The 27,391-nt window shown below is 42.5% G+C and overlaps 1 protein-coding gene across 2 annotated transcripts in view; it reads right to left on the bottom strand.

The window, feature by feature from the left end:
• Window positions 1–12,514: 12,514 nt before the first annotated feature.
• fam199x (family with sequence similarity 199, X-linked) overlaps window positions 12,515–27,391 on the bottom strand; it is a 67,431-nt gene continuing 52,554 nt past the window's right edge. For both annotated transcript variants that reach the window (XM_060927638.1, XM_060927640.1), the window contains 3 exons: window positions 23,757–23,918; window positions 13,614–13,856; window positions 12,515–13,270 (listed from right to left, as the gene is read on the bottom strand). In XM_060927638.1, the coding sequence (XP_060783621.1) occupies window positions 13,097–13,270; window positions 13,614–13,856; window positions 23,757–23,918 (579 nt within the window). In that variant the 3' untranslated portion in view covers window positions 12,515–13,096. The remainder of the gene's footprint in view (window positions 13,271–13,613; window positions 13,857–23,756; window positions 23,919–27,391) is intronic.

Raw genomic sequence — 27,391 nt, 5'->3', positions numbered from 1 at the left:
GCCACACATAGGGGTAGAAAGTGAGATGTACTTCTGTCTTGCGGGCCGCACAAATAGCAAGTGTGTAATACTTGTGTAGTACTTCTGAGGCACGTCACTCATACAATGACCATGCGTCACTCATGCATCTTACTGTCATTGCAGTAAGCTCCTACTATCTGTGCTGCTGACTTGGTTCAAGCGTACAAAAGGAGTACAGGTCCCAGACATAGTGTATGCGTTCTTGATTTGTCGCAAGACCCATAGAATTTGCATGTGCAGGACCAAAAGTCTCCACGGGCAGTCTGCAACCTTCTATGGCGTTGAACACACGCAAGTGTCGTGCAAGTCTCAAGCACGGTTTTGCCAAATTTTTTTCCGTAGGCCACCCATAGCAACACATATGTCAGGTTGTGAGTGAGGCTTAACCCTTGCTCTCTGCTTTTCCCCCTCTTTCCACCTTGGATGTCTCCCAGCTCCTGCTCTCTCACTGTCCGACCACCTGTGCCCTTGACCCTATCCCCTCATCTCTCCTCCCATTTATCCCTGTTTCTCTTCTCCCCTTCCTGTCAAACACATTTGAACTTGCTGTTGCTCACCAACTCTCCTCTTTTTTTTCCTCGCAGAACAACCTCCTGGATCCCCACCAGTCCAGCTTCTGAGCCGGACACTCGACCAAGACTGTGCTTATCTCCGTCAGTGAGGCACTTCATACAGCACATGCTGCTTCCCTCTCCTTGGTCCTGATTCTCCTTGATCTTTCTGCTGCATTTGATATTGTTGATCATCCTCCTGTCATCCTTATTAGCTCTGTGGATTTGCGGGACAGCCATAGACTGGTTCAAGTCCTACCTCTCTTGTCACTCCTTTCAGGTTACCTGGTCTGGGACTGTATCAGCACCATGCCCACTTACCACTGGTGTCCTTCAAAGTTCAGTCCTTGGTCCACTTCTCTTCTCCCTCTACACCCAGTCTCTTGACCCAATTATTTTTGCTCATGGTCTATCCTACTACGCTGATGACACCCAACTGTTTCTCTCTTTTCCTTCTTCTGACACACAGATCTCTGGTCGTATCTCTGCTTGCCTGTGTGACATCCAGAGCTGGATGGACAACCATCACCTGAAGCTCAACCCAGGTAAGACAAAGGTAATCTACATTCCTGCTCCATCCTCTCCACTCCTGGACATTGTCATCTCCCTAGGAGGCATCTCTAGGTCTTCTTCACCCAGTGTGAAGAACCTAGGGGTCATGTTTGATGACAAACTCTCCACCTCAGTGAACATCACTGCAGTGACCCAGACATATAGATTCCCCCTCTAAAACATCTGAAGGATCTGCCTTTTTCTTACTACCTACTCTACTCAGCTCCTGGTCCAAGCATTGATCCTCTCCCACTTGGACTACTGCAAATATCTCCTTGCTGGCCTTCCAGCTTCCGCCATTGGACCCCTGCAGCTTATACAGTATGCTGCAGCTTACCTGGTCTACAATCTCTCTTATTCTTTCCATGTCACCTCTCTGCTTGCCGACCTGCACTGGCTACCTGTTGCAGCTTGCATCAAATTTAAGACATTGATGCTAGCTTACCAGGCTCTCAAGAGGTTAGGGCCAGCGTACCTCCAGAGTCTGATGCACTCCTACACACCAGCCAGATCCCTACACTCTGCTACTACTGGTCGCCTGGCCCCTCCTCCTCTCCACTCCTGTCCAGCCCACTCAAGACTGCTCGGTCCTAGTTTCCCCTTGGTGACTTGACTGTCCTGTCAAGGTCAGAACTGCAAACTCCCTGACCACTTTCAAGCGCATACTGAAGACTGATACGCCCCTACACACGGATGGCGGATGGTGTTCAGACGCAGCGGCCCAGCACTCATGTTTTGGCAGCCACTTTGTTTTTACTTTATCATGTTTGTCTTGCAGGGTTTTTGTAACTATGTGCATATAGCACAGCAGAGCTGAGCTGCTTTCAGTTTTGAATGATATTCACTACAAGTTCAAGGCTGACAACTGGGCTTTCATTATTTAGGCCTAATTAATGTCTGTATGCAAATTAGACTTTATATGCAAATTATATGATATGCAGATTAGCCAGTTGAGACACTTTAAAGATGTTCATGGCTCACAGGAACTTCCAGATATTATTCAAGCAATAAAATAAAAATAAAACTTATCAATATTACTATTTATCTTCATAAACCATTTGTAAATTAGATTATTTTATGCTAATTATCCTCATTAATTATACACAGAAGTTTTAAAAAAATTGAAATGCCTGGATTCTGAAGGGGAAAAAAAATGTAGCACAAAAAATTATTCAAATTTGGCAATTTAGTAACAAAAACACAGTTTTATTCCCAGGATTAACACTTTTTCCCCCCTTAAAAAACACCACCATTGTTCCTTGCTAATTGCCTATTGTTTTATATAGGCCCATTTCTCTGAAAAGAGCAATATCCAAGACCTAAAAATGTCCATAAACACTGAACTGATTTGCCCGATTTTTAAATTAATCAGTGTATTGCAAAGATTAATAATTTATCAGTTTTACAGCTCTTGGCCATATTTCAAACTTCTGTCTGAACTCCCGAATTATCGTATATCTTTATAAAGGTGGAATTATTTATACACAATTCAGTATCTCCCAGATGAGGATGGGTTTCCATTTGAGTCTGGTTTCTCTTGAGATTCCTTCGTCTTGTTGCCTCCGAGAGTTCTTTCCTTGCCCCTGTTGCGTCTGGCTGGCTCATTAGGGATCATTTTAAATTTAAAATCCAGATTTCTATAAAGCTGTTTGATGACAATTTCCTTTGTTAAAAGTTATTTACGAATAAAACCGAACTGAATATATGTAAAATGAAATTTTCAAAATTACACCATGCAACCATATGTTGGAGTGCCACTTTTGAAAATATTGTATTTTCAGAGCTACCATATAACAATTTTGAACCAATGCTGTATAAAACAGTCTGGCACCAGTTCAATGTGATGTTTAAAACTGTGTTTTTATATATACACACACTACTATATGGCTAATAGAATGTGGACACCTGGCCATCACACCTATGTCTGGGACTTTCCCACACTAGTCCTACAATGAAGGATGCACACATTGTTTACAATGGCTTTGTAGCATTAAGATTTTCCTTCACTGGAACCAAGGTTAAACCTGTTCCAACATGCCAATGCCCTGTGCAGAAAGCGTGATCCATAAAGACACGGTTTTCCAAGGTTGGTGAAGAAGAACTCAAGCGGCCTTGTGTAGAGACCTGACGTCAACCCCACTAACAACTTTAGGATGAATTAGAATGACAACTGCTCACAAGGCCTTCTCACTCAACATCAGCGCCTGACCTCACTAAAGATCTTGTGGCTGGAAGAACAAATACCCATAGCCTCATTCCAAATTTTAGTGAAAGGCCTTCCCAGAATAGTTGAGACTATTCCAGCAGTAAAAGGGGCCCAACTCCATATCAATGCCCATTTGGAAGAGGATGTTCAATAAGCATGTACAGGTATGAGTCATGTGTTCACATAGTTTTGGCCATACAGTGTATGAATTACTGACAAAATTTGACAATGCCTTCATCGAGATAGAAGATTCATAATCTCCGTTTTAACTGATATACTGTATTCAGAGCAAACTAAATGCAATTCGGCCTAATATTCTTGAAATGTAATATGCCAGATACACCAGGATATTTCTAATGTACAACTTCCAATGGGCAACTTGAGAAAAGCACCACAAATATGCACAAATAGCACCCCAAATTAACTTATGCATGTAACTGTGGTTCTGCACCAGTGGCAGTCTGTCTGTGAAGGTTCTCAGTCACCCAGGTCATAGTAAAGCGTGGTTGCTAAAGAAGACAAATGGACTTGCTTGAAATTCTTGAAGAGGTTTCACCTCTCATCCGAAAGGCTTCTTCAGTTCTGTCTGACTAGTGGGGAGTTCCAGGTATTTATCCTCTAGTGGACCAAAAGCAAACCTAAGGGGAGTCGTTGAGGTCACATGGGTCATTGACACAGTCATCCTGTAGGTGTTAGGGTCACTGGAGGCCAGGTGCAAATGGTGTTAGCAGCCTAGAGGGTCATTAGGGTGATCTGTGGGTTGTTGGCTCTCTCTGCCATCATGTGAGTCAGGCCCTGTCCACACGGCAACGGATTCAGGTGAATCCGATACAATTGTTTATCGTTTCGGCCTGGCGTCCACACGGCACCGGCGTTTTGGGTGCCCCAAAACACAATCTTTTGAGAACGGGTTTCAGAGTGGAAAGATCTGGCAACGGCGCCGTTGCGAAGTCGTCTGGATGAGTAGAATGGATTTGTTTACGATGACGTCACAACCACATGACTGTGAGTGCTTCACGCTGGGTAGAAGTGTAACGAACTCGATGCGAGTTGTCAACAAATCCTATAACTTGGTTCATGAAACGCGCTTACAAAATATTTTCACTGTGAATATTTATTGTGTAATAGTGCAAAGTGAGAGAGAGAGAGAGAGAGAGAGAGAGAGAGAGAGAGAGAGAATAGCCCTTAGGGCAGAGTCAATCCTGCCAGCAAAAATGGGGGAAAAAAAGGAGCGATCTCACCTCTTCAGATGTTGGTTTAAGTCCTACAATACATTCCTCAAAAAGGGCATAGAAGAACAAATTAATCCATCAACGTGTAGCATTCAATTTATTCCGGACCATTAAAGACGCCGCCTTCCGCGTAGAATCATACGTCATCCTCGCCGCCATATTGGATGGGACAAAGCGGAGAATAAAGATGCCTCATTCATGTGCTGCGTTTAACTGTACCAACAGGTTTACCGTCCAAACGAGATCACATGGGATTACCTTTCACAGGTGAGACTGGAAAAATACTTTTCATTGTATTTGGTCATTATAATGTAATTTTACGAACAGATTTTTCTGACTTTGTGGCTAATATGAAGTCTCGCGCATAATAGTTTATGCGCATGCGTCCTTACTTCTATTGTTCTGGTGTCTCCGAAGGGACCGTCTTACAGCGCCCCTAGAGGTGTGGCATGTGTATTGCATCATTTTCAGCAAGCGTTGCGTTGCCATATGGACCTGATATTTTACTGATCGTTGCCCATGTGGACACGATATTTTTTTAAATAACATCTCGTTGCCATTGTCGTGTGGATGTAGCCTCAGTGAAGTCACCTGAGTTTTGGTGTGGATGTGTATTCAATTTTCTGGGAAGTGTGCCAAGGACTGCATTTATGTGGCTGATAAGTGGTGTCTCAGACCAACTCTTCTGTTAAGTGATGGTTGTTCCAGGTTAATGAATAATAATAAGTTCAATTTATATAGCGCCTTTCACAAAACCCAAGGTCGCTTTACAGTTATAAATAAATTCCACCAAATAGAGGGCAGGATGACATTCCAATGGCGTAGCAGCCACAGTCCCACCAAAAGGTGCACGAAAACAAGTCCCACACTGCCAGCACAGCCGCTGCGACGCCACCGGCAACATCACTTGGAACACCACACCATGGATCCACAAAGCGAGCACAGAAGCACCGCCACGCAGAGTGCCGGGATGTCCCAAACTACCTGCACAGCTGCCGCGATGCCACCGGGCAACATCGCTCAGAACACCATGCCAAGCACTAAAGCACAGAGTGCTGGACAACCCCGATGTTAAAATGATCAACAAGCTCACTGCAGTCCATAGCTAGGAGCACAGGCATCACCCACAGCGAACCAAGACCTGGAGGGACCCGACGCCCAAAACTGGGTCCGGATCTACACCACAACTGGCAGACTAAAACACTCAAACAAAAACAAACATCAAACTACACAAAAACACAATTTTTTAAAATAAAAAATAAATTAAAATTAAAAAAAGAGAGAAAAAATAATAATAAAAGATGAAGATGCCTTCTTTTACTCCTCTTTCAACCCACTGGTCTTCTCTGGCTAAAATGTGTACATTGCAGTCCTGAAATGAGTGTCCTTTATTATTAAGATGAAGATAGACTGCAGAACCCTGGCCTGAGGAACTGGTTCTCCTGTGTTGAGCCATGCACCTGTGAAGCGGTTGTTTTGTTTCCCCAATGTACACCACCGGTATGCTCACTGGTGTCCCCTATAGTGGCCAATCTATACATGAAGGAAGTGGAAAACAAAGCTTTGACCACTTTATCAGGAGTTGCTCCCAGCCACTGGTTCAGATATGTGGAGGACACCTGGGTTAAAATCAAAACCCGGGTTAAAATCAAAACCCATGAGCTGAAAGCCTTCACAGAGCACATCAATGCAGTGGATATCAACATCAAGTTCACTCGGGAGGACGTCAGTGGAAACAACCTAGCCTTTTTGGACTGTGGCGTGCACATCGAACAAGACAGAAGCATTAGCATTGAGGTCTACCGGAAACCCCCCCCACACACAGACCAGTACCTACTGTTTGACTCTCACCACTCACTGGAACACAAATTGGGGGTCATTAGGACCTTACATCACAGGGCTCAGAACATTCCTACAATGGTAGAGGGAAAAGAGAAAGAGCAAAAACACATCAAGGAATATTTCCAAAGTGCAGATATCCCAACTGGGCTTTCATCAAGACCAGAAAAAGAAAAACATAATGGACAGGGAAGAAAACAGCAACAAATGCAAGAACATTGTCATTCCCTACATTTCTGGACTATCTGAGAAACTCAGGAGGATCTTCTACAAACACAACATTCCTGTACATTTCAGACCCAGCAACACTCTGAGGCAGAAATTGGTCCACCCTAAGGACAGAATACCCAGATACAAACAGGGCAACGTAGTGTACGCAATTCAATGCAGTGAGGAATGCATGGACATGTACATTGGGGAAACAACAAAACCACTTCAGAGGCGCATGGATCAACACAGGAGTGCCAGTTCCTCAGGCCAGGACTCTGCAGTCTAGGCCTGGAATTCCGTCATTTTAGGGGCAAGGCCACTTGGCCTTTTGTGCTGTCAATTTTTTGAGGGCACGAAGGCCAAAAGCCAGGGCACCAAGGCCATGAAATAAAAGAATGATTTTAAGTTCACGTCTATAATGAATTTAATTTAAGGACTAATGACTCTTCTGAGGAAGACTGGAGTCTCAGTTGAAACTATCAAGCAGGTAAAGAAACAGCTACACTTATGTCTGAAGATAAGAAAATATTGAACACATCTAAACTTATCAACCCATCAGTCACTTCAAAAATTGTAAAACTTAAACGTATATCCTCCCATAATTTTTGTTCAGTTGACACCGAATGTGCAAGAGCATCTTCAGACTGTACTACTACACAGATTTTTGATTAATCAAAATTGAGCCTGGAGTACATCAAAATGTTTGACTGTAAATGGAACATATACTAGCATGCAGACTACTGATTAACCCATAAAAGCCCAGACCGATTTCTCAATCAAGGAAAATTATTGAGGAAATAAAATTAACTAAAAAGACGACAAAGAAAACATTTCTGACCTTTTATTTTTTAAAATAGCACTTTCATGTCTCAAGATCTGAAATATTAAATTGCAAATTTGCAGAACACTGCAACACTATTACACTGTTAACCCGAAAGTTCATTCTATGCAAACAGTCTGAGTAAATACCACTTTTAAAAGATTAGTTTTATTGCATTACTTAAACAGTATGAGTATATGAGACGGTCATTGGGTGTATTCATTTTTGTAATTTAAACAAACTTAAACTATCATGTTTTACCTCAGGCCACAGTGCTGCCCCGTTGTGATTGGCTCAAAACTCAAGACAAGTCTGTGCTTGTTCGTTGACGGTTACAGAGGAAGTTGCGCCATTTTCTAATTTACACAGAACAATTTAAGGTCTTTGCACTTTTGACAGCAAGCTAATTAGCATCTGTTACCAGCTACAGTCGGTACTCAGCACGTTAAAAGTGGGTCAACGTTGTAACGACATAACGTTACTGTACAAGCAATGCTTATTTAACGGTAACAAACTTAAGCCCTATATGTTGAAATTCCTATCTTATTCGTTCGTTAATTTATCACACAGTCTTACCTCAGTCAACTTCTTCCCTCCTTCTGTGAAAATTCAACGTCTCAGACGCGGACACAAGTGGGCGGGGGATGTGTTTGATTAAGTCTCCTGGTTGGCTGGTGATAGATTGGTGTCATTATAGCACGTCAGAGCGGTTCATGCCAGGCTCAAGTCCGATCCACCACTGATGAGTTGCCCAATAAGAATCCAGAATGTCGTCAAAAGACGTACTTTTTTCTCAATAGACGCAGGTGATGTTAAAGCCTCTTGGCAGTCACGAGGCAGACTACAAAACCGCAGGGCATCAAGGCCACTGTGGCCTTACGGCAGATATTTTTTTCCAAGGGCACAAGGCCAAATTGAGAGGGCACGAGGGCCATGGCCCTCGTGAAATTCCTGCCCTGCTGCAGTCTATCATCATAATAACAAAGGACACTTTTTTTCAGGACTGCAATGTACGCATTTTAGCCAGAGAAGACCGGTGGTTTAAAAGAGGAGTAAAAGAAGCCATCTTTGTCAACCTGGAACAACCATCACTGAACAGAAGAGGTGGTCTGAGACACCACTTATCAGCCACATAAATGCAGTCCTTGGCACACTTCCCAGGAAACTGAATACACATCCACAGCAAAATTCAGCTGATTTCAATGACTCACATGATGGCAGAGAGAGTCAATGACCCACAGATCACCCTAACGACTCTCTAGGCTGCCAACATCGTTCACACCCGGCCCCCAGGGACCTACACCTACAGGATGAGTCAACGACCCAGGTGACCTCAATGACTCTCCTTAGGGTTGTTTTTGATCCAGTAGAGGATAAATACCTGGAACTGCCCACTAGTCAGACAGAACTGAAGAAGCCTTTTGGAGGAGAGGTGAAACATCTTCAAGAATTTCAAGCAAATGCAGTTGCCTTATTTAGCAACCACAGTTTGCCAGTGGCAGTGTTTAACCCCTTCAGACATAATGTGTACAATTGTACACATGAAGCTCTATAGCATGAAGTTCCATAGAATTTTTCCTTGTGTCCGAAGGGATTAAACACCTGGATACATTCTTGTGCATGTATGCACACATACCTGTGACCTTAGGAGAAAGTCACATGGTGACCGTATGACATGGCTTTTTAATATAAAAATTACTTTGTCAATGGCCATCTGTCCCAGGAATAATCTTGCTGAGTTCCTGTCCATCATTGGTTTCATATGTCAGGGAATCCTGATGGTTATTCAGTGCTGATCTGAAATAAATATTTTTCTGACAACCATGATGCAAGAGTAACCTTGTGGTTAAATGTAGTGTTCCTGCTTAAGGTTATATCACCCACATTTGAATATCAGTCAATTGACCTCACAGCATTCTATGTAGGGCTGTACGATATGGGAAAAAATGAATATCCTGATACATTTTCTCCATTTCATGATATACGATATATATCTCGATATATTGAAATCTCCTCTAAAGGACCACATGAAATCTAACTTTTACTCTTTACTGTTTTCACTACAATCCCTGCAGATTAAATAACATTCTTGGTTAACTTTACAGGTGGTTTTCAACAACACATTTTAAATTTTCAGGTTAGTGATTAATCACAATTGAGTTGAAATAAGACTTTTTATTTAACAAAAGATGTAGCACAAACTGCAAAAACAATCCTGAAAATTGCAACATATGGGGTGGCTTTGGAGAACGAGGCCGCCATGGTAATTTGTTTAGCTTGTGGGGGGGTTTAGCTCATGGGCAAGTAGTTCGGAGTTTAAGAGACTCTTCATACTGTACCGGGTGAGTTTTCAGGTGATGGAACATATTTGTAGTGCTGCTGCCTTTCGTGATGACAGTTTTTTTGCACACTTTACAAATTGGCATTTGCTGTTCCACATCCTCCTCACGATATCCAAAAAATGCCAAATGACTGACCCCTTACTAGTTCTTTTAGGAACCAATTCATCTGCTTCCATTTATAATTTGTCGCTGAAATTGACAGAGCTTACACGGTAGCCTATGCAACACCAGCGATTGCACGAACTGAGTCAGTGCTGTAAACCGAAACTAGAAAATCTTCCCGCAAGTTCCTTTCAGCACCTAGATGTCGCCCGGGATTGGTTGGCGAGTGTGTGACATTATTATTATTTTTTTTTTTTACCCTTAGACAGCCTCTCGCGTTACTGCCTGAGGGACAGGGAGAAAACCACCGAAAAATGTTTTGAACAAACGCAACAAATACGAAACAAATGCAAGTTGGCAGATGACCATAAAATGCTCGATAGTTACAATATAATAATTTTATGTATCTATCTTACACAGAATTTTCGGAGATATATCGAGTATATTCGATATAATCGCACAGCCCTAATTCTATGAATGGGAACAGACTAAGTGATCCTTGCCATGCGCAGTGTGTGCTTCATGGTACTACGTGAAATGGACAGCAGGGATCTGATCAGTAGAGCAATTGTTCATCTTATGGTGGAAAGACATGTGAAGCGCCCCTGTATAAGCAAAGCGTGACCCACTGGGTGGTGGATGCCAACACCTTGGTCTACAGGCCAGCCGGATGCCCAGCATGCCACACTATGAGAAGTGTGTCCTCATCATGAGCAGTGTACAGTAGTGTGCTGCTCCAGAAGGTTTGTGCCACTGTTACCAAAGCATCACCATACAGTGGTGCTTGAAAGTTTGTGAACCATTTAGAATTTTCTATATTTCTGCATAAATATGACCTAAAATATCAGATTTTCACACAAGTCCTAAAAGTAGATAAAGAGAACCCAGTTAAACAAATGAGACAAAAATATTATACTTGGTCATTTATTTATTGAGGAAAATGATCCAATATTACATATCTGTGAGTGGCAAAAGTATGTGAACCTTTGCTTTCAGTATCTGGTGTGACCCCCTTGTGCAGCAATAACTGCAACTAAACGTTTGCGGTAACTGTTTATCAGTCCTGCACACCGGCTTGGAGGAATTTTAGCCCATTCCTCCATACAGAACAGCTTTAACTCTGGGATGTTGGTGGGTTTCCTCACATGAACTGCTCGCATCAGGTCCTTCCACAACATTTCCATTGAATTAAGGTCAGGACTCTGACTTGGCCATTCCAAAACATTAACTTTATTCTTCTTTAACCGTTCTTTGGTAGAACGACTTGTGTGCTTACGGTCGTTGTCTTGCTGCACGACCCACCTTCTCTTGAGATTCAGTTCATGGACAGATGTCTTGACATTTTCCTTTAGAATTCGCTGGTATAATTCAGAATTCATTCTTCCATCAATGACGGCAAGCCGTCCTGTTCCAGATGCAGCAAAACAGGCCCAAAGTGTGATACTACCACCCCCATGTTTCACAGAATGGGATAAGGTTCTTATGCTGGAATGCAGCATTTTCCTTTCTCCAAACATAACGCTCATCATTTAGACCAAATGTTCTATTTTGGTCTCATCCATCCACAAAACCTTTTTCCAATAGCCTTCTGGCTTGTCCACATGATCTTTAGCAAACTGCAGACGAGCAGCAATGTTCTTTTTGGAGAGCAGTGGCTTTCTCCTTGTAACCCTGCCATGCACGCCATTGTTCTTCAGTGTTCTCCTGATGTTGGACTCATGAACATTAGCCAATATGAGAGAGGCCTTCAGTTGCTTAGAAGTGAGCCTGGGGTCCTTTGCGACCTCGCCAACTATTAAACGCCTTGCTCTTGGAGTGATCTTTGGTGGTCGACCGCTCCTGGGGAGAGTAACAATGGTCTTGAATTTCCTCCATGTGTACACAATCTGTCTGACTGTGGATTGGTGGAGTCCAAACTCTTTAGAGATGGTTTTGTAACCTTTTCCAGCCTGATGAGCATCAACAATGCTTTTTCTGAGGTCCTCAGAAATCTCCTTTGTTCATGCCATGATACACATCCAACAAACATGTGTTGTGAAAATCAGACTTTGATAGATCCCTGTTCTTTCACTAAAACAGGGTGCCCACTCACATCTGATTATCATCCCATTGATTGAAAACATCTGACTCTAATTTCACCTTCAAATTAACTGCTAATCCTAGAGGGTCACATACTCTTGCCACTCACAGACATGTAATATTGGATCATTTTCCTCAATAAATAAATGACCAAGTATAATATTTTTGTCTCATTTTTTAACTGGGTTTTCTTTATCTACTTTTAGGACTTGTGTGAAAATCTGATGATATTTTAGGTCATATTTATGCAGAAATATAGAAAATTCTCAAGGGTTCACAAACTTTTAAGCACCACTGTACACCCTTTCCAGATTCAGGTCATGACATTTTGGTGTAGTTTAACAGGTGTTTAGGTACTTCCCCCATCAGTTAGGAGGGGTGAAATAGAACAAAATCTGAAAGTACACGTGTACTGTAGTGAAAAAAAATTATTCAGAAAAATGGATCATAGGAACCTGAGTTTCACACACTCAAATCTTCATAAAATAAATGTGAAACTTATTATTAGGTTTCACTTGAACTTAAATATCCCCCGGATGAAAGAACAGGGAGAAGATACCTCCTTATTAAATCCAAATGGCTTTATGCAAGTCACACAACTCCAATTATACCCTTCATTTAAGAAATCAAGATACAAAAACTGAGTCTATCCAACAGGTTAAACTCAAGTCTCAAATTAGAAGTGCATACTATAAGGATTATACAATTTACAAAGTAGTCTTTTTACACAAAAATACATAAAGTAAAATATATTAAATCACAAAATTATTGATCCATGATGACTGATGGATATTTTGCTTCATGTTCAGTGTTCCTTATATGCCTGTCTCCCAAACATATCCAACATGCTCACTGAAAAGGTATAAATGAAAGACCATACATGGATGCTTCTGGATCCAAACCAAGTAGAAGAAATTGATGGATCAATTTTTGGTTGAGTTAAACAAGTAGCTGTGAAGTACTTTAATGTTAACAAAATCAATGGGGTTTAGTGACATGATTTTTACATCAGATTCAACTTCTTTACATGACTTAGTGATTTATTGATTGGTCAATTTTTGTTTTGTTACTTGTTTGACTTTGATGTTTCAGAGGTGGTATGAATGAAAGGGTTAGAGGGAGCACTGAATAATTTGCTCTCATCACATTAGAATGTCTATGTCATCACCATGGTCCTCCTCTTCACTGACTCTGAGTGACAGGACCTCTTCATTAAGGAACAGACCACTCAGTCTTTCCTTACGAGCCTGTCTCTGTTCTTTGAGGTGTCTTTTACGCAGAGCCTTTTGCTGCAGTTTTCTCTGCTTTGAGCGTTTCTGTAAAAAGAATCGAAAAGCAAACACCTTAATAACAAATAGGCAAGGTAGCATTTTACTGAAATCTGGGCCAAATCTATGCATTTAAGAAAGCACAGGGTAAAATGGGGTATTTAAGCACATGACCTACTCATTCTGAACCTGTCGGGCTTTGCCGGCGAAGCTCTCGACCCCAAGGGGTAATTCATGTTAAAATAACAGCTTTGCACCCTATAAATCCTTATAATTTTATAAAACCATATCCTTTAATACTGTTCTGTGCAAACTCAAACTTCCAAAAATTTAAGGTGCTTTCACTGTTTAAATATTCCACTAGGAAAAAGACATATGCTCTTGGGCCTACCTTGGAATCTCGGATGCGCTCAGCCACAGTGGCCAGGTTGCCATCACTGTGAGCACAACTGATGCTTGTGGACGAATTGGAACTTATTGATCCTGAACTGCTGCTGGTGCTGCTAACCATGCTGACATTGCTGCTACTTTGCACACTTACAGCACTAGAGCTGCTGGGGACACTCCTCTTCCAGTTGTCTCGCATACCTGCAGGTCTCTGGCGTGGACTGTGATCTTTGATGTAGTTTCTTACCTGGGTGATGACAAGATAAATGCTCAGCTGCCAGTTAATTAGATCTGTCTTTCTTGTATCTACACTCATTAGCCATCAAAGCAACACTGCTGACCACATTACCTGTATGGTTATTTTAAAAGAAAAACGATGTCCCTTATGCTGCCATCTTACTCTCTCCGAGATTCAAATAACACACTGAGTAAAATTACGATGTCACCGACTCCAAACATGACTCACCAAGGCCATTGGAGCTCGTGGACACATTGCTTCCAAATGAAGAAGCAGCCTTTATTTGTCACATGCACACTCAAGCACAGTGAAATTCATCCTATGTATGAATCTGAAGCAGGGAACGTACACATGCGCGCACACACATGAGCAATGAGCACACACACGCACATACCCAGAGCAGTGGGCAGCTATGCTACAGCACCTGGGGAGCAGTAGGGGGTTCGGTGTCTTGCTCAAGGGCACCTCAGCCCAAGGCCATCCCATGTTAACCTAACTGCATGTCTTTGGACTGTGGAGGAAACCAGAGCACCCAGAGGAAACTCACGCAGACACGGGGAGAACATGCAAACTCCATACAGAAAGGCCCCTGTCGACTGCTGGGCTCAAACCCAGAACCTTCTTGCTGTGAGGCGACAGTGCTAACCACTACACTACTGTGCCACCCAAATTGGTGTAAACAGCCCTAAAGATGCCCGAGTGTCAAGTGTTTGGGTGTAAAAATATGCCCAATCATTTTATGTGACATGCTTTTTTTATTCACTGAAAAAAAAGCAATCTTTTTAGATGGCAATAATCGAGTGACTATACTAGTGAGTGATATTTAAACATCATAAAAGTGAAGTCTGTTGATTTGCGTATTTTGTTGTCCATAAAAATCACATGGTTACAGAAAATTTCTGATTAGATTTTTAAAATTAGAAGCCTTTATTTGTTACAAATACGTTACAGTACAGTGAAGCGCTTTCTTTGTTTTTAACACATCTGAAGCAGTGAAAACACATGCACATAGAGAGAGAGAGAGAGAGAGAGAGAGAGCACACATTTTCACTGCTTCAGATGGGTTGAATACAGAGAAAGAACATAGAGGCCTTGCCTTTTAACTCTTTACCCCTTAATAACAACATATGACGACCCCGTGTATATCCCATAATGACGACATATGACGCTGGTGTGTATGCACCATAATGATGACGACATTTGATGACTTTTTTTTTTTCTTGTAAATATGTTCCAAGGGTGAACAGTATATACATATACAAGGGTGGCTGTAGCAACTGCTTTAAGGGGTAAAGGAGTTAAAGAGCTTATCCATGCCCTCACTGCCACCCAATAGAACCAGCACCAGGCGCTGGTCGACCTGTGCAATGAGCAGGAGCAGCACTTCGAAGCACTGCTGCAGGTCCATCAGGAGAATTGCCAGGCGTTCTGGAACCTGCTTGCATCAGCGGGTACCCCCACATCATGCTGACGAAGATGGGGCTGCAAGATGATCGAAAGGCGTTCCTCACGTTCTCTGATCAAGCCAAGGATGCGTGGGGGGGAGCACCTACTGCTGCTCCTGACCGGAGATGCACAGCTCGATGCTCAGCATCTACACCCAGACAGCAGGCTGGAGTACCCAGCCTTGAAGCGAGCCAAACTACAATGCGTCAGCTGCACCCCCGAGCAACATAGTCAGCGCTTCCACACACTGACTATGGAGAAGGTCAGCCAGCCATTTGCATTTGGTCAGCAGCTCCAGGACACCTGCTGGCAGTGGCTGAGGGAGTATGGTCATGACTTCATTGGCATCACTGATGTGGTCGCACTAGAGCAATTCATCGTTTGGCTGCCATGAGGAACAGCAGACTGGGTTCAGTGCCACCACCTGCTGTCACTGGATAGAGTCATCAGTCTGGCTGAGGACCATCTGGTGGCAATTCCGGTGGCAAATGGGCATGCTGCCTGCCTCTCTCTCTCTCTCTCTCTCTCTCCTTTCCTCCCATCCCTTCCCTGTCCCTGCACCATGGAAGAAGGGGTCGACCCCACTGGCAGCCAGCTTGCTGAGCCCATGGTCCCCCTCTCCTACTCCCCTTGTGTTTGTGTCTCCTCCCCCTCAGGTAAGTGATCCCCAAGCTGCCGGTGCAGAGGTGAAGCCTGGACCAGTGTGCTGATGCTGCAGGGGACCTGGGTACTTCCAAGACCAGTGCCAAGTGATGGAGGTGGGGCAGTGGACCAGATCCCTGAAGTGCCACATAATGCCCCCAATCAAGCTGGTGTACACCACATACCAGTGAGTATCTAAGGAGGTGCCTACCATACATTTTTGGATTCAGGCTGTGATCAGACCTCCATCCATCAAATTTTGGTTCAAGGTGAGGCACTGGGCACAGCACATTTGGTGAAGGTTCTGTGTGCACAGGGATGTTCATGAATACCTGGTGGTGTCTGTCCAATTCCAATTTCTAGCAGAGGAAAAAAAAAATCAATCAGTGTGGAGGCAGCAGTTAGTCTGCACCTCACCCTGTGAGGTGTTTGATGGAGCGAGAAGTGGTGGGTGGAGCTTGCAGTAATGCATCACAGGGGGTTCCTTGCATAGCGTTGACTGGGGAGGCTATTCCAGAGCCATCTACATCAGCTTCGAATCATAGCGACAGTGAGTGGGGAGCGATATGGAGAGCCGGGAGCACCCCAGCCCTCCTTGTTCTCTCTGGGATTCCCAAGAGGATATCTCTCTCAACCAGGTGTAGGATGAGACTCTGCAACACATTTCTGACCAAGTGAGAATAATTGATGATCAAACCATCCAGCCCAACGTTGCACTTGCCTGCCTGTACTTTTCAGTAATTAAGTATAGGTTGTATTGAGTGATGCAGGACAATCAGACCAGCAAAAAAAAGTGACACAGTTGCTGGTCCCAAAGAGCCGCAGGGAACTTGTATTCCATGTGGCTAATTATAACTCTATGGCAGGACACCTAGGGCAGGATAAAACACTGACCCATCTCATGGCCCACTTCTATCGGCCAGAGATTCACAGGGATGTCTGCAGGTGGTATGCAGCATGTCACGAATACCAACTGGTGAATCCTGCGGCCACCCCAAAAGCGTCATTGCGCCCTCTTCCCCTAAGCAAGATCCCCTTCGAACAAACTGGGATGGATCTCGTCAGGCCATTAGACTGGTCGGCACAATGGCATCGCTTCATTTTAGTCCTAGTGGACTATGCAATACGATACCTGGAAGCAGTACCACTGCATAACATTTCTGCACGTAATGTCGCACAAGCACTCTTTAAAATTAGTTGGGATTCCAAAAGAAATCCTGACTGATCAGGACACCATGTTTATTTCACACACACTTCACAAACGCTATGAGTTGCTGGGGGTTAAATCAATCCACACAAGCATTTATCACCCACAGACAGCCAGCTTGGTCGATCGATTTAACCAAACCCTTAAAAATTTATGAATTAAGTTTGTGCGCAAAGTCACATCTAACTGGGATAAATAGCTCAAGCCCCCCCTTATTCACAGTACAGGAGGTTCCACAAGCCTCCATGGGGTTTTCTCCATTTGAATTATTGTATGGGTGCAAGCCTCGTGGGGTCCTAGACATGATACAGGAAAACTGAGAGGAAGGACCTTCTACTTGTAAAAATGAAATTCAATATATTCTCGACCAGTGCGCAAAACTCCACACACACTGTCAACTAACCCAGAATAATTTGCAGCAGGTGCAAGAACGTCAATCCCAGCTGTACAACAGGGGTGCACGCCTGCGAGAGTTCACATCAGGAGATAAAGTGCTCATTTTATTAGCCACATCAAGCTCTAAATTGCTCACCGATTGGCAAGGGCCCTTTGAAGTCACAACACGAATTGGGGACATCAAGTATGAGGAAGCGAATGGATCGGGGCAGGGCACTGCAGATATACCACCTCAATCTGCTTAAACTACGGGACAAGGGGATCGCGATGGCACTGACGATAGTAGTTCAGGAGAGGGAGGAGCTGGGGCCGGAGGTAAAAATGAATGTAGCCTTTCAACCCATCCCAGTCTCCTGTGGAGACCACCTCTCACCGTCCCAACACATAGAGGCTGCCAAGTTGCAAGCAGAGTTTTCTGACATGTTCTTGCCTCTTCCTAGTCACACCCACCTCATAGAATACCACATCCAGACACCCCCAGTGGTGGTGCGTAGCCACCCATACCACTTACCCAAAAACAAGAAAACTGTAGCTCGGGTTGAACTCAAGGTCATGCTTGATATGGGAATGATTGAGGAGTCGCACAGTGACTGAAGCAGCCCAGTGGTCTTGGTTCCAAAGGCCAACAGGTCGGTCCGGTTCTGTGTGGACTACAGAAAGGTCAACATGGTGTCTAAATTTGATGCATACCAATGCCTTGCACTGACAAGTTGCTTGATCAGTTAAGTGTGGCTCATTTTTATTCGACACTAGATTTAACAAAGGAATATTGGCAGATCCCCTTGACTCCCCTACCCTGCGAAAAAATGGCCTTTTACACCCCGTTCAGTTTACACCAATTTGTCACCCTTCCACTGAGGTTATTCGCGGTCCTGGCGATGTTCCAACGTCTCATGGACAAAGTCCCTCACCCATACACTGCCTGTGCTACAGCCTACCTCAAAGACATCATTAAATTCAGACTCAAAAACTCCTTTGTCCCTCACACCATCAGACTGTACAACTCCTCTCTGGGGGGGGAGGAGGGGTAACAGGAGGACAGAGGACAGGAAGGAGCAGTAGCCTAGCCTAACAATAAGCAATACCGGACAATGTGCAATACAAATGTGCAATATCTTTCCTGCTCCCCCCCCACTTACCCTAACCCCACTTCTCCCCCCCTCTCTTCCCCATATCTTATTCTTTTATATTTGAATATGTAAATAATTTATTTTAATTTATCTAGAAGTTTTCTCTATTTCTTTTCTCTGTTTATTTATAATGCTGCTGCTGGAATCTTAATTTCCCTGAGGGAACCCTCCCAAAGGGATCAATAAAGTCTCGTCTCAATATAGCAATGATTAGCTGCAGCACATAAAACACCTTAAAATTGTTCTGGAGTCGTTGAAGCACATGGGGCTCATGGGTAACCCAAAGAAGTGTGCGATTGGGTGGGTTGAAGTATGGTATTTGGGCTTCCACATAGGTCATGGGCAGGTGTGTCCCCAAATTGACAAGACTACAGCAATTGAGACCTGCCCGAGGCCCAAGACCAAAAAGGGGGTGAAACAGTTCCTTGGATTGGCTGGCTATTATCATAAGTTTGTATGTGCGCGTGTCTTGCAGCAATAGTCGAGGGCTAATATGGAAAGAGGAAGCAGAGAGGGAGGGAGCGTCCCTGGGGAGCGGAATTGTGTGCCTGTGTGTGAAATAAAGCTGAAAAACTTGTATATAAAATTGTCAAGCAACTAACCAGTCTATTCCAGTGCATCAGTGTCCCACCACACCCAACAAAAGTGCTACAATAAGGTTACAAGTTAATGGTATTGTAGATTGAAACATATCTGACACACACATTTTTGAACTTTATATTATTAAATGTTAAAAGTAGACCTACCTTTAACTTGGCCGAATTTTATAAAGTATAATAATGTAAAAGTCAAACAAAACCCAAAAATAAACAGTTTTCCCATCACAGCAAGTGCCCTGATGTACCCCACCGCACGTTTAAATTAAAAATTTTATGACAATTTATGCGGCGGCACGGTGGTGTAGTGGTTAGCGCTGTCGCCTCACAGCAAGAAGGTCCTGGGTTCGAGCCCCGGGGCCGGCGAGGGCCTTTCTGTGTGGAGTTTGCATGTTCTCCCCGTGTCCGCGTGGGTTTCCTCCGGGTGCTCCGGTTTCCCCCACAGTCCAAAGACATGCAGATTAGGTTAACTGGTGACTCTAAATTGACCGTAGGTGTGAATGTGAGTGTGAATGGTTGTCTGTGTCTATGTGTCAGCCCTGTGATGACCTGGCGACTTGTCCAGGGTGTACCCCGCCTTTCGCCCGTAGTCGGCTGGGATAGGCTCCAGCTTGCCTGCGACCCTGTAGAAGGATAAAGCGGCTAGAGATAATGAGATGAGATGAGATGAGATGACAATTTATGCATTTTAAAAAAGTTATAATATTGCTAAAAGTAGGCTTACCTAGGCGCTGCCATTTTCACTGAACTGGATATCCAGCTGTGACATAGGCGGTTCCCCAGAACGCTGGTTCCCATAGCGACACAGATTTATCGACTCAAAGTTTTTGTCTTTTTTTTTTTTTTTTGTTGGTTTGCTCTGCAAACATGGAAAATGCACTTGTATGAAAAGGTATTTCAACTGTATATGTTTGAGCCAGAATATGAGCCCGGGGAGGAAGAAACAAATAGTGAAAGTGATTCCAGTGATACCAGAAGTGACAGTGGATTAAATGAACACAGAGGCTGTGCAAGTCAGCCTGTTGAGTGGTGAGAGTGTACAAAATGCCACCCAATGCCCCAAGATAAGGAAAGTAAATGCTGTGCTGACTGGACTGATATCCCGGGCAAAAAAAATGGATGATATAACATGCATAGAGATTTTCATACCGTCTGTCTGCAGCATGTCACTGTCCACTGTATATATACACAGTTTATGAGCTACAAGAAACTACCCAGTAGAGCACCAACTGCCTTGGCAAACAGGTTTGTAAGCTTAAATGTGGCTAGAGGATCCTAAGTTTTTGCCAGATATTTTAGTAGTAGTGGTAATAAAAATCGCCTCTCTCTGTGTGTGTGTGAGAGCGCGCATGATTTTGCTGCTTCAGATGGGTTGAATACAGACAAAGAATCTCACTGTGCTATAATGTACGCGACACAAATAAAGGCTTCCAATTTTAAAAATCTAATCAGAAATTTTCTGCAACCATGTGATTTTTATTGCCAATAAAAGTCATAAATCAACAGACTTCATTTTATGAAGTTTAAATCTCACTCGACTAGATAATGCAGACGCAGTACTGATACTAGCAAACAATCCCATTGCCATAGCAATGGTCTAAAAAGATCACTTTTCAATCAGTAAAAACAAACAAAAGCATGCCACATAAAATGATCAATGATGGGACTTATTTTTACACCCAAACGCTTGGCACTCAGGCATCTTTAGGGTTGTTTACAACAATTTAGAAGTGATGTGTCCACGAGCTCCAATAGCCTCAGTGAGTCATGTTTGGAGTCGGTAATGTCACGATTCGTACTCAGAGTGCAATATTTGAACTTTGGAGAGAGTGAGATGGCAGTGCCCAGGGACATTTTTCTTTTAAAATAAAATGTAAAACAGTATACAATACAAATATGAACAAGGGAACACTCAATGTCTTGTATGGATATTATCTGTCAGTATAAAGGAGTTTACTTTTTGGATTTTGTTTGGCTTTAAAAGTAGGCCTAGCAGTACCTTAAAATGCAATATGGTGTTTTGCCATTTGGTGGCACATAATTTACTACAGCCCTCAGAAACATGCAGATGAAAAGTTAGTCAAGGGCAGAATACACATGAATGGCACTTACCTACAACACGCCCAGATTTTGGGTTTGCTCCCCCTGAAGTGCTTAACTGCCTTCATGGCATGCAAGTCATAGACTTAAGTCAAGGGGAGAATCTGCATAGGCTGAAAACTGCATAGCTGCATGCGTTTTTGAGTTACACGCATGGGTGAATTGCATGCATAGTGCTTGGTTTCACTATTGTTTTCACTAGGATTTTTCTTCTTCTACGTCGTCTTCTTTCTCTCTGCTAAAACTAATCCTACAGATCAAACAGTGTGTGTTCCAGATACGAACTTGTTAAGTATAGACCCCTTTCACTGACGTCACCCGAAACCGGAAGTAAACAGACCCTGCGCCATTTTGGAAGACCAACAATCTCGTGATTAGGGGGAAATAACAGCAGCGGTATGTGAACTCACGAGAATAAAGTGGAGTGGCAAACGACTTAAACAAATCTGAGCTGTTTTATTGGCCCAACAGTAGACTTGAAAGAAACCTGTGTGAGACTTGGCAAAAAACTGTGGATATAATGGATAAGTCTGTGCATGAACTGCGGACACTTTGAGGTAAGCAAACGCAAGAAATTCAGATTTAAAACATGCTAAATTGGCCCCAAGTTGATAACTGTATGAGGAGCAAGCCTCCCAGACTTCTACAATTTAATAATAATAATAATAATAATAATAATAATAATAATTTAGGATGGTTTGGGGCTTGCTCGCTGCTGCCAAGTTGGTTGTTGAGTAGCCTGACTGTTTTTTTTTTTCTTGCGTGTGGTATCATTGTTGACGCGAGGTTGTTTTTTGAACATGCCAATGTGGACACGATTTCCCCTGATGAGTTATGACTTCAGATGTGATGCGTGTGTGGAGGTGTGGAGTCCGCGTGATATGTGCGCAAGATAGGCTTCTCATGTGTTTGGAGATCCGCTCCGAGACAAGCACAAGGCTTCTCATGTGTCTGGAGATCCGCGCTCCGAGACAAGCGCAAGGCTTCTCATGTGTTTGGAGATCCGCGCTCCGAGACAAACGCAAGCGCCCCCAAGGGAAAAAAAGGGACCCCCCGAAAATATCAGCATAGTTCGAACAGAGTGTAGGCACTGGGTGTAAACAACAAATAGTTTACAATGTCTGGGTAGCAAACAGATGGCAGAATTGGTGTCCGGTCCTCCTTATGTTTCCATTCTCCCTTGACAGGAGTCTTATCATATGGGTCAAACCCATCAATCACAGCCAGTTTCTCTACATACCGTGCCCTTTCTGCAGCTGGTAATGTACTCACATAACCAGAATTATCATCCATCGTGTCACTTTACTCTCGCTCGTACTTTGTTTTATATTGTGAGTGCATGTACCTTGGTCTTCCAATATGGCGCCTAACAAAATCTTGCGGCGCGGTGACGTCATGTGAAAGGGGTCTATATAGTACTCCTTCCTGTAGATAAGCCTGATCAGCATAATGGTGGTGCTATAGTGACATTTTTTTACTTTTTGGCTCATATTTAAAATACCAAGTCCTACATTTCAAGTCCTACAGCGAAAATTATTTTTGCTACTTATTCCATGACAAAGCCCCGAGAATCATTGCACTCCAACCACTTTTTTCTTTCTAATTTCCATAAATATGCAAAACTTACAAACTAATCCTAGGACTTTTGGACAAGCTTCACGATTGTTAGGAGTGCAAAGAATTACAAAACTCACGGTTTGGACTGCATCACAGGTTTTGAGTCACAGATCATGTCATTTTTCAGATAAGAAAAAAAGGGGAGACAAATATAACACTGCTTTCCATTTATTACTTAAAGAACACTTAAAGCAAGGAACTTTTGCTGATGGTCTTAAATGAAAACATTCAAGATGTTAATCTGGCAAATATTGATATCTATAAAACATCAAAATTTGCATAGTTAGTCATACGTTTCCGGTTCTCTCCTGTCAAGCACAATCACTAACACAATCACTCTTAACGCTCATAATTAACATGTATCCTTTTGTGGCTCAGCAATATAAACAGTAATTAAATTAATTACAACCAAAAATGATGAGATTGCTTGTATAATTTTACCTTTTAAAATGATAAAATTTTAAAAGGTTTCACTTCTTACTGTTTATGTAGCACTCTTTTAGCCCTAATCATTGTGGTTTTGCAGAGATGGGTTATTTCAGAAACGTGACCTGTTCTGACTTGTGTCAGACAATGTTTGCATGGGAAAACTTCTGTGATTAACCCAATGAAAAAAGTACGAGTACATAAAATTACAGTACAACACTGGTAACAGATTTTGGAGCAAACATTTCAGTTTATAAATCACAGGTGTACAATTTAGCACAGTTTTTAGAAACTTAAGAAAGCACTACATACAGTAATTAATTCGTAGTTTTGTTTTTTTCTTACTAACCTGTTTTAGTTTATCATCTGTGAGGCAGTTCAGCTCAATGATGAACTCGCTGTCGGTCGGAGATATCTGAGCACTCGGGTCAATTATTTTAATTATATCAAGTTGCTCCCGCAGCCCCATTTCTGTACTCACTTTACGGCTCAAGTACTCAATATACTCCACCTAAAAGAAAAAGAAGCAATGTTTTAGATGCCTACAAACAGTATGCCAAATTTACTTTTTGAAATGTCACTAAAAGTTAAGATTTTTATTTATCAGCCAGGTTACAGATTGTCAGGTTTCGGGTTGCCCATCTGTCCAATATCTCAAGAACAAGTGGTTGAATGTTCATAGGATTTATATGGAATTATCTTTGTAAGAAGCACATGAAAACAAGCACATGAATTGATTAGATCTGAATAGGATCACAGTCACCAAAAGGTCAAATGTCTTAAATGAAAACATTTTTCATATATACACACACAGTATATTTTATATTATATAAATGTGTGTGTGTATATATATATATATATATATATATATATATATATATATATATATATATATATATAAAAAAAAAACACTACACACAATATACTGTATATATGTACAGTGGTGCTTGAAAGTTTGTGAACCCTATAGAATTTTCTATATTTCTGCATAAATATGACCTAAAACATCATCAGATTTGCACACAAGTCCTAAAAGTAGATAAAGAGAACCCATTTAAACAAATGAGACAAAAATATTATACTTGGTCATTTATTTATTGAGGAAAATGATCCAATATTACATATCTGTGAGTGGCAAAAGTATGTGAACTTCTAGGACTAGCAGTTAATTTGAAGGTGAAATTTGAAAACACCTGACTATCAATGGGATGACAATCAGGTGTGAGTGGGCACCCTGTTTTACTTAAAGAACAGGGACCTATCAAAGTCTGATCTTCACAACACATGTTTGTAGAAGTGCATCATGGCACGAACAAAGGAGATTTCTGAGGACCTCAGAAAAAGCATTGTTGATGCTCATCAGGCTGGAAAAGGTTACAAAACCATCTCTAAAGAGTTTGGACTCCACCAATCCACAGTCAGACAGATTGTGTACAAATGGAGGAAATTCAAGACCATTATTACCCTCCCCAGGAGTGGTCGACCAACAAAGATCACTCCAAGAGCAAGGCGTGTAATAGTCAGCGAGGTCACAAAGGACCCCAGGGTTACTTCTAAAGGCCTCTGCATGCTCTTGCGACAAGGCTTTCGCAGATAGCTTTTCGCAGACAGTTGTAATTTATCGCTGAGCGGAGAGTAATAGGCGTGCGCGATGTTATTCACCGGCACAACGCAAGGGGGCGCGAAGTCGCTAGGAGTAGTTGGTGGGTGTGGTTAGTGGAGTGTTTATCCTCCGGTTACTTATAATGACTAGAACTTTTTTTTTTTATAATGACTAGAACTGGAGTCGTATAGATGTACGTACTTCCTCAATCAACCGCTCTTCATGCTGCTCCATCTTCGCTCGTGTTTTTAAAAATGCCGGTCGTGAAAACAAACCAAACTGGGAAAGCAGGGAAGCGGAAGTGCATGTACAGCGGATGTAGAGTGGACCAATCAGAGCCCTCTTGTCTGCGAGGCTTCTGCGGTGGTCACAATTTTTGGGAGGTGCGCGCAGAGCATCTGCGAAGGTGGGGGGGCTACGCAGACACTGTCTGCGACGCTATCTGCGAGGACTGAGTTGTCAGCATAAATTGGCCTTAAGCAACTGAAGGCTTCTCGCACATTGGCTAATGTTAATGTTCATGAGCCCACCATCAGGAGAACACTGAACAACAATCGTGTGCATGGCAGGGTTGCAAGGAGAAAGACACTGCTCTCCAAAAAGAACATTGCTGCTCATCTGCAGTTTGCTAAAGATCACGTGGACAAGCCAGAAGGCTATTGGAAAAATGTTTTGTGGACGGATGAAACCAAAATAGAACTTCTTGGTTTAAATGAGAAGCGTTATGTTTGGAGAAAGGAAAACACTGCATTCCAGAATAAGAACCTTATCCCATCTGTGAAACATGGTGGTGGTAGTATCATGGTTTGGGCCTGTTTTGCTGCATCTGGGCCAGGATGGCTTGCCATCATTGATGGAACAATGAATTCTGAATTATACCAGTGAATTCTAAAGGAAAATGTCAGGACATCTGTCCAGGAACTGAATCTCAAGAGAAGGTGGGTCATACAGCAAGACAACGACCCTAAGCACACAAGTCGTTCTACCAAAGAATGGTTAAAGAAGAATAAAGTTAATGTTTTGTAATGGCCAAGTCAAAGTCCTGACCTTAATCCAATCGAAATGTTGTGGAAGGACCTGAAGCGAGCAGTTCATGTAAGGAAACCCGCCAACATTCAAGAGTTGAAGCTGTTCTGTACGGAGGAATGGGCTAAAATTCCTCCAAGACGGTGTGCAGGACTGATCAACAGTTACCACAAATGTTCAGTTGCAGTTATTGCTGCACAAGGGGGTCACACCAGATACTGAAAGCAAAGGTTCACATACTTTTGCCACTCACAGATATGTAATATTGGATCATTTTCCTCAATAAATAAATGACCAAGTATAATATTTTTGTCTCATTTGTTTAACTGGGTTCTCTTTATCTACTTTTAGGACTTGTGTGAAAATCTGATGTTTTAGGTCATATTTATTCAGATATATAGAAAATTCTAAAGGGTTCACAAACTTTCAAGCACCACTGTATATTACTTTATGTAATATTACACACAACCCCAATTCCAAAAAAGTTGGGACAAAGTACAAATTGTAAATAAAAACGGAATGCAATAATTTACAAATCTCAAACACTGATATTGTATTCACAGTAGAACATAGACAACATATCAAATGTCGAAAGTGAGACATTTTGAAATTTCATGCCAAATATTAGCTCATTTGAAATTTCATGACAGCAAAAAAAAGGAACAGCTGGAGGACCAAATTGCAACTCATTAGGTCAATTGGCAATAGGTCATTAACATGACTGGGTATAAAAAGAGCATCTTGGAGTGGCAGCGGCTCTCAGAAGTAAAGATGGGAAGAGGATCACCAATCCCCCTAATTCTGCGCCGACAAATAGTGGAGCAATATCAGAAAGGAGTTCGACAGTGTAAAATTGCAAAGTTTGAACATATCATCATCTACAGTGCATAATATCATCAAAAGATTCAGAGAATCTGGAAGAATTTCTGTGCATAAGGGTCAAGGCCAGAAAACCATACTGGGTGCCCGTGATCTTCGGGCACTTAGACGGCACTGCATCACATACAGGCATGCTTCTGTATTGGAAATCACAAAATGGGCTCAGGAATATTTCCAGAGAACATTATCTGTGAACACAATTCACCGTGCCATCCGCCGTTGCCAGGTAAAACTCTATAGTTCAAAGAAGAAGCCGTATCTAAACATGATCCAGAAGCGCAGACATCTTCTCTGGGCCAAGGCTCATTTAAAATGGACTGTGGCAAAGTGGAAAACTGTTCTGTGGTCAGACGAATCAAAATTTGAAGTTCTTCATGGAAATCAGGGACGCCGTGTCATTCGGACTAAAGAGGAGAAGGATGACGCAAGTTGTTATCAGCGCTCAGTTCAGAAGCCTGCATCTCTGATGGTATGGG

Source organism: Neoarius graeffei, chromosome 8, assembly GCF_027579695.1.
Source record: "Neoarius graeffei isolate fNeoGra1 chromosome 8, fNeoGra1.pri, whole genome shotgun sequence".
NCBI lineage: Eukaryota > Metazoa > Chordata > Actinopteri > Siluriformes > Ariidae > Neoarius > Neoarius graeffei.
The sequence above is the reverse complement of the archived record's forward strand: the minus strand, read 5'-3'. Positions and strand labels throughout refer to the sequence as shown.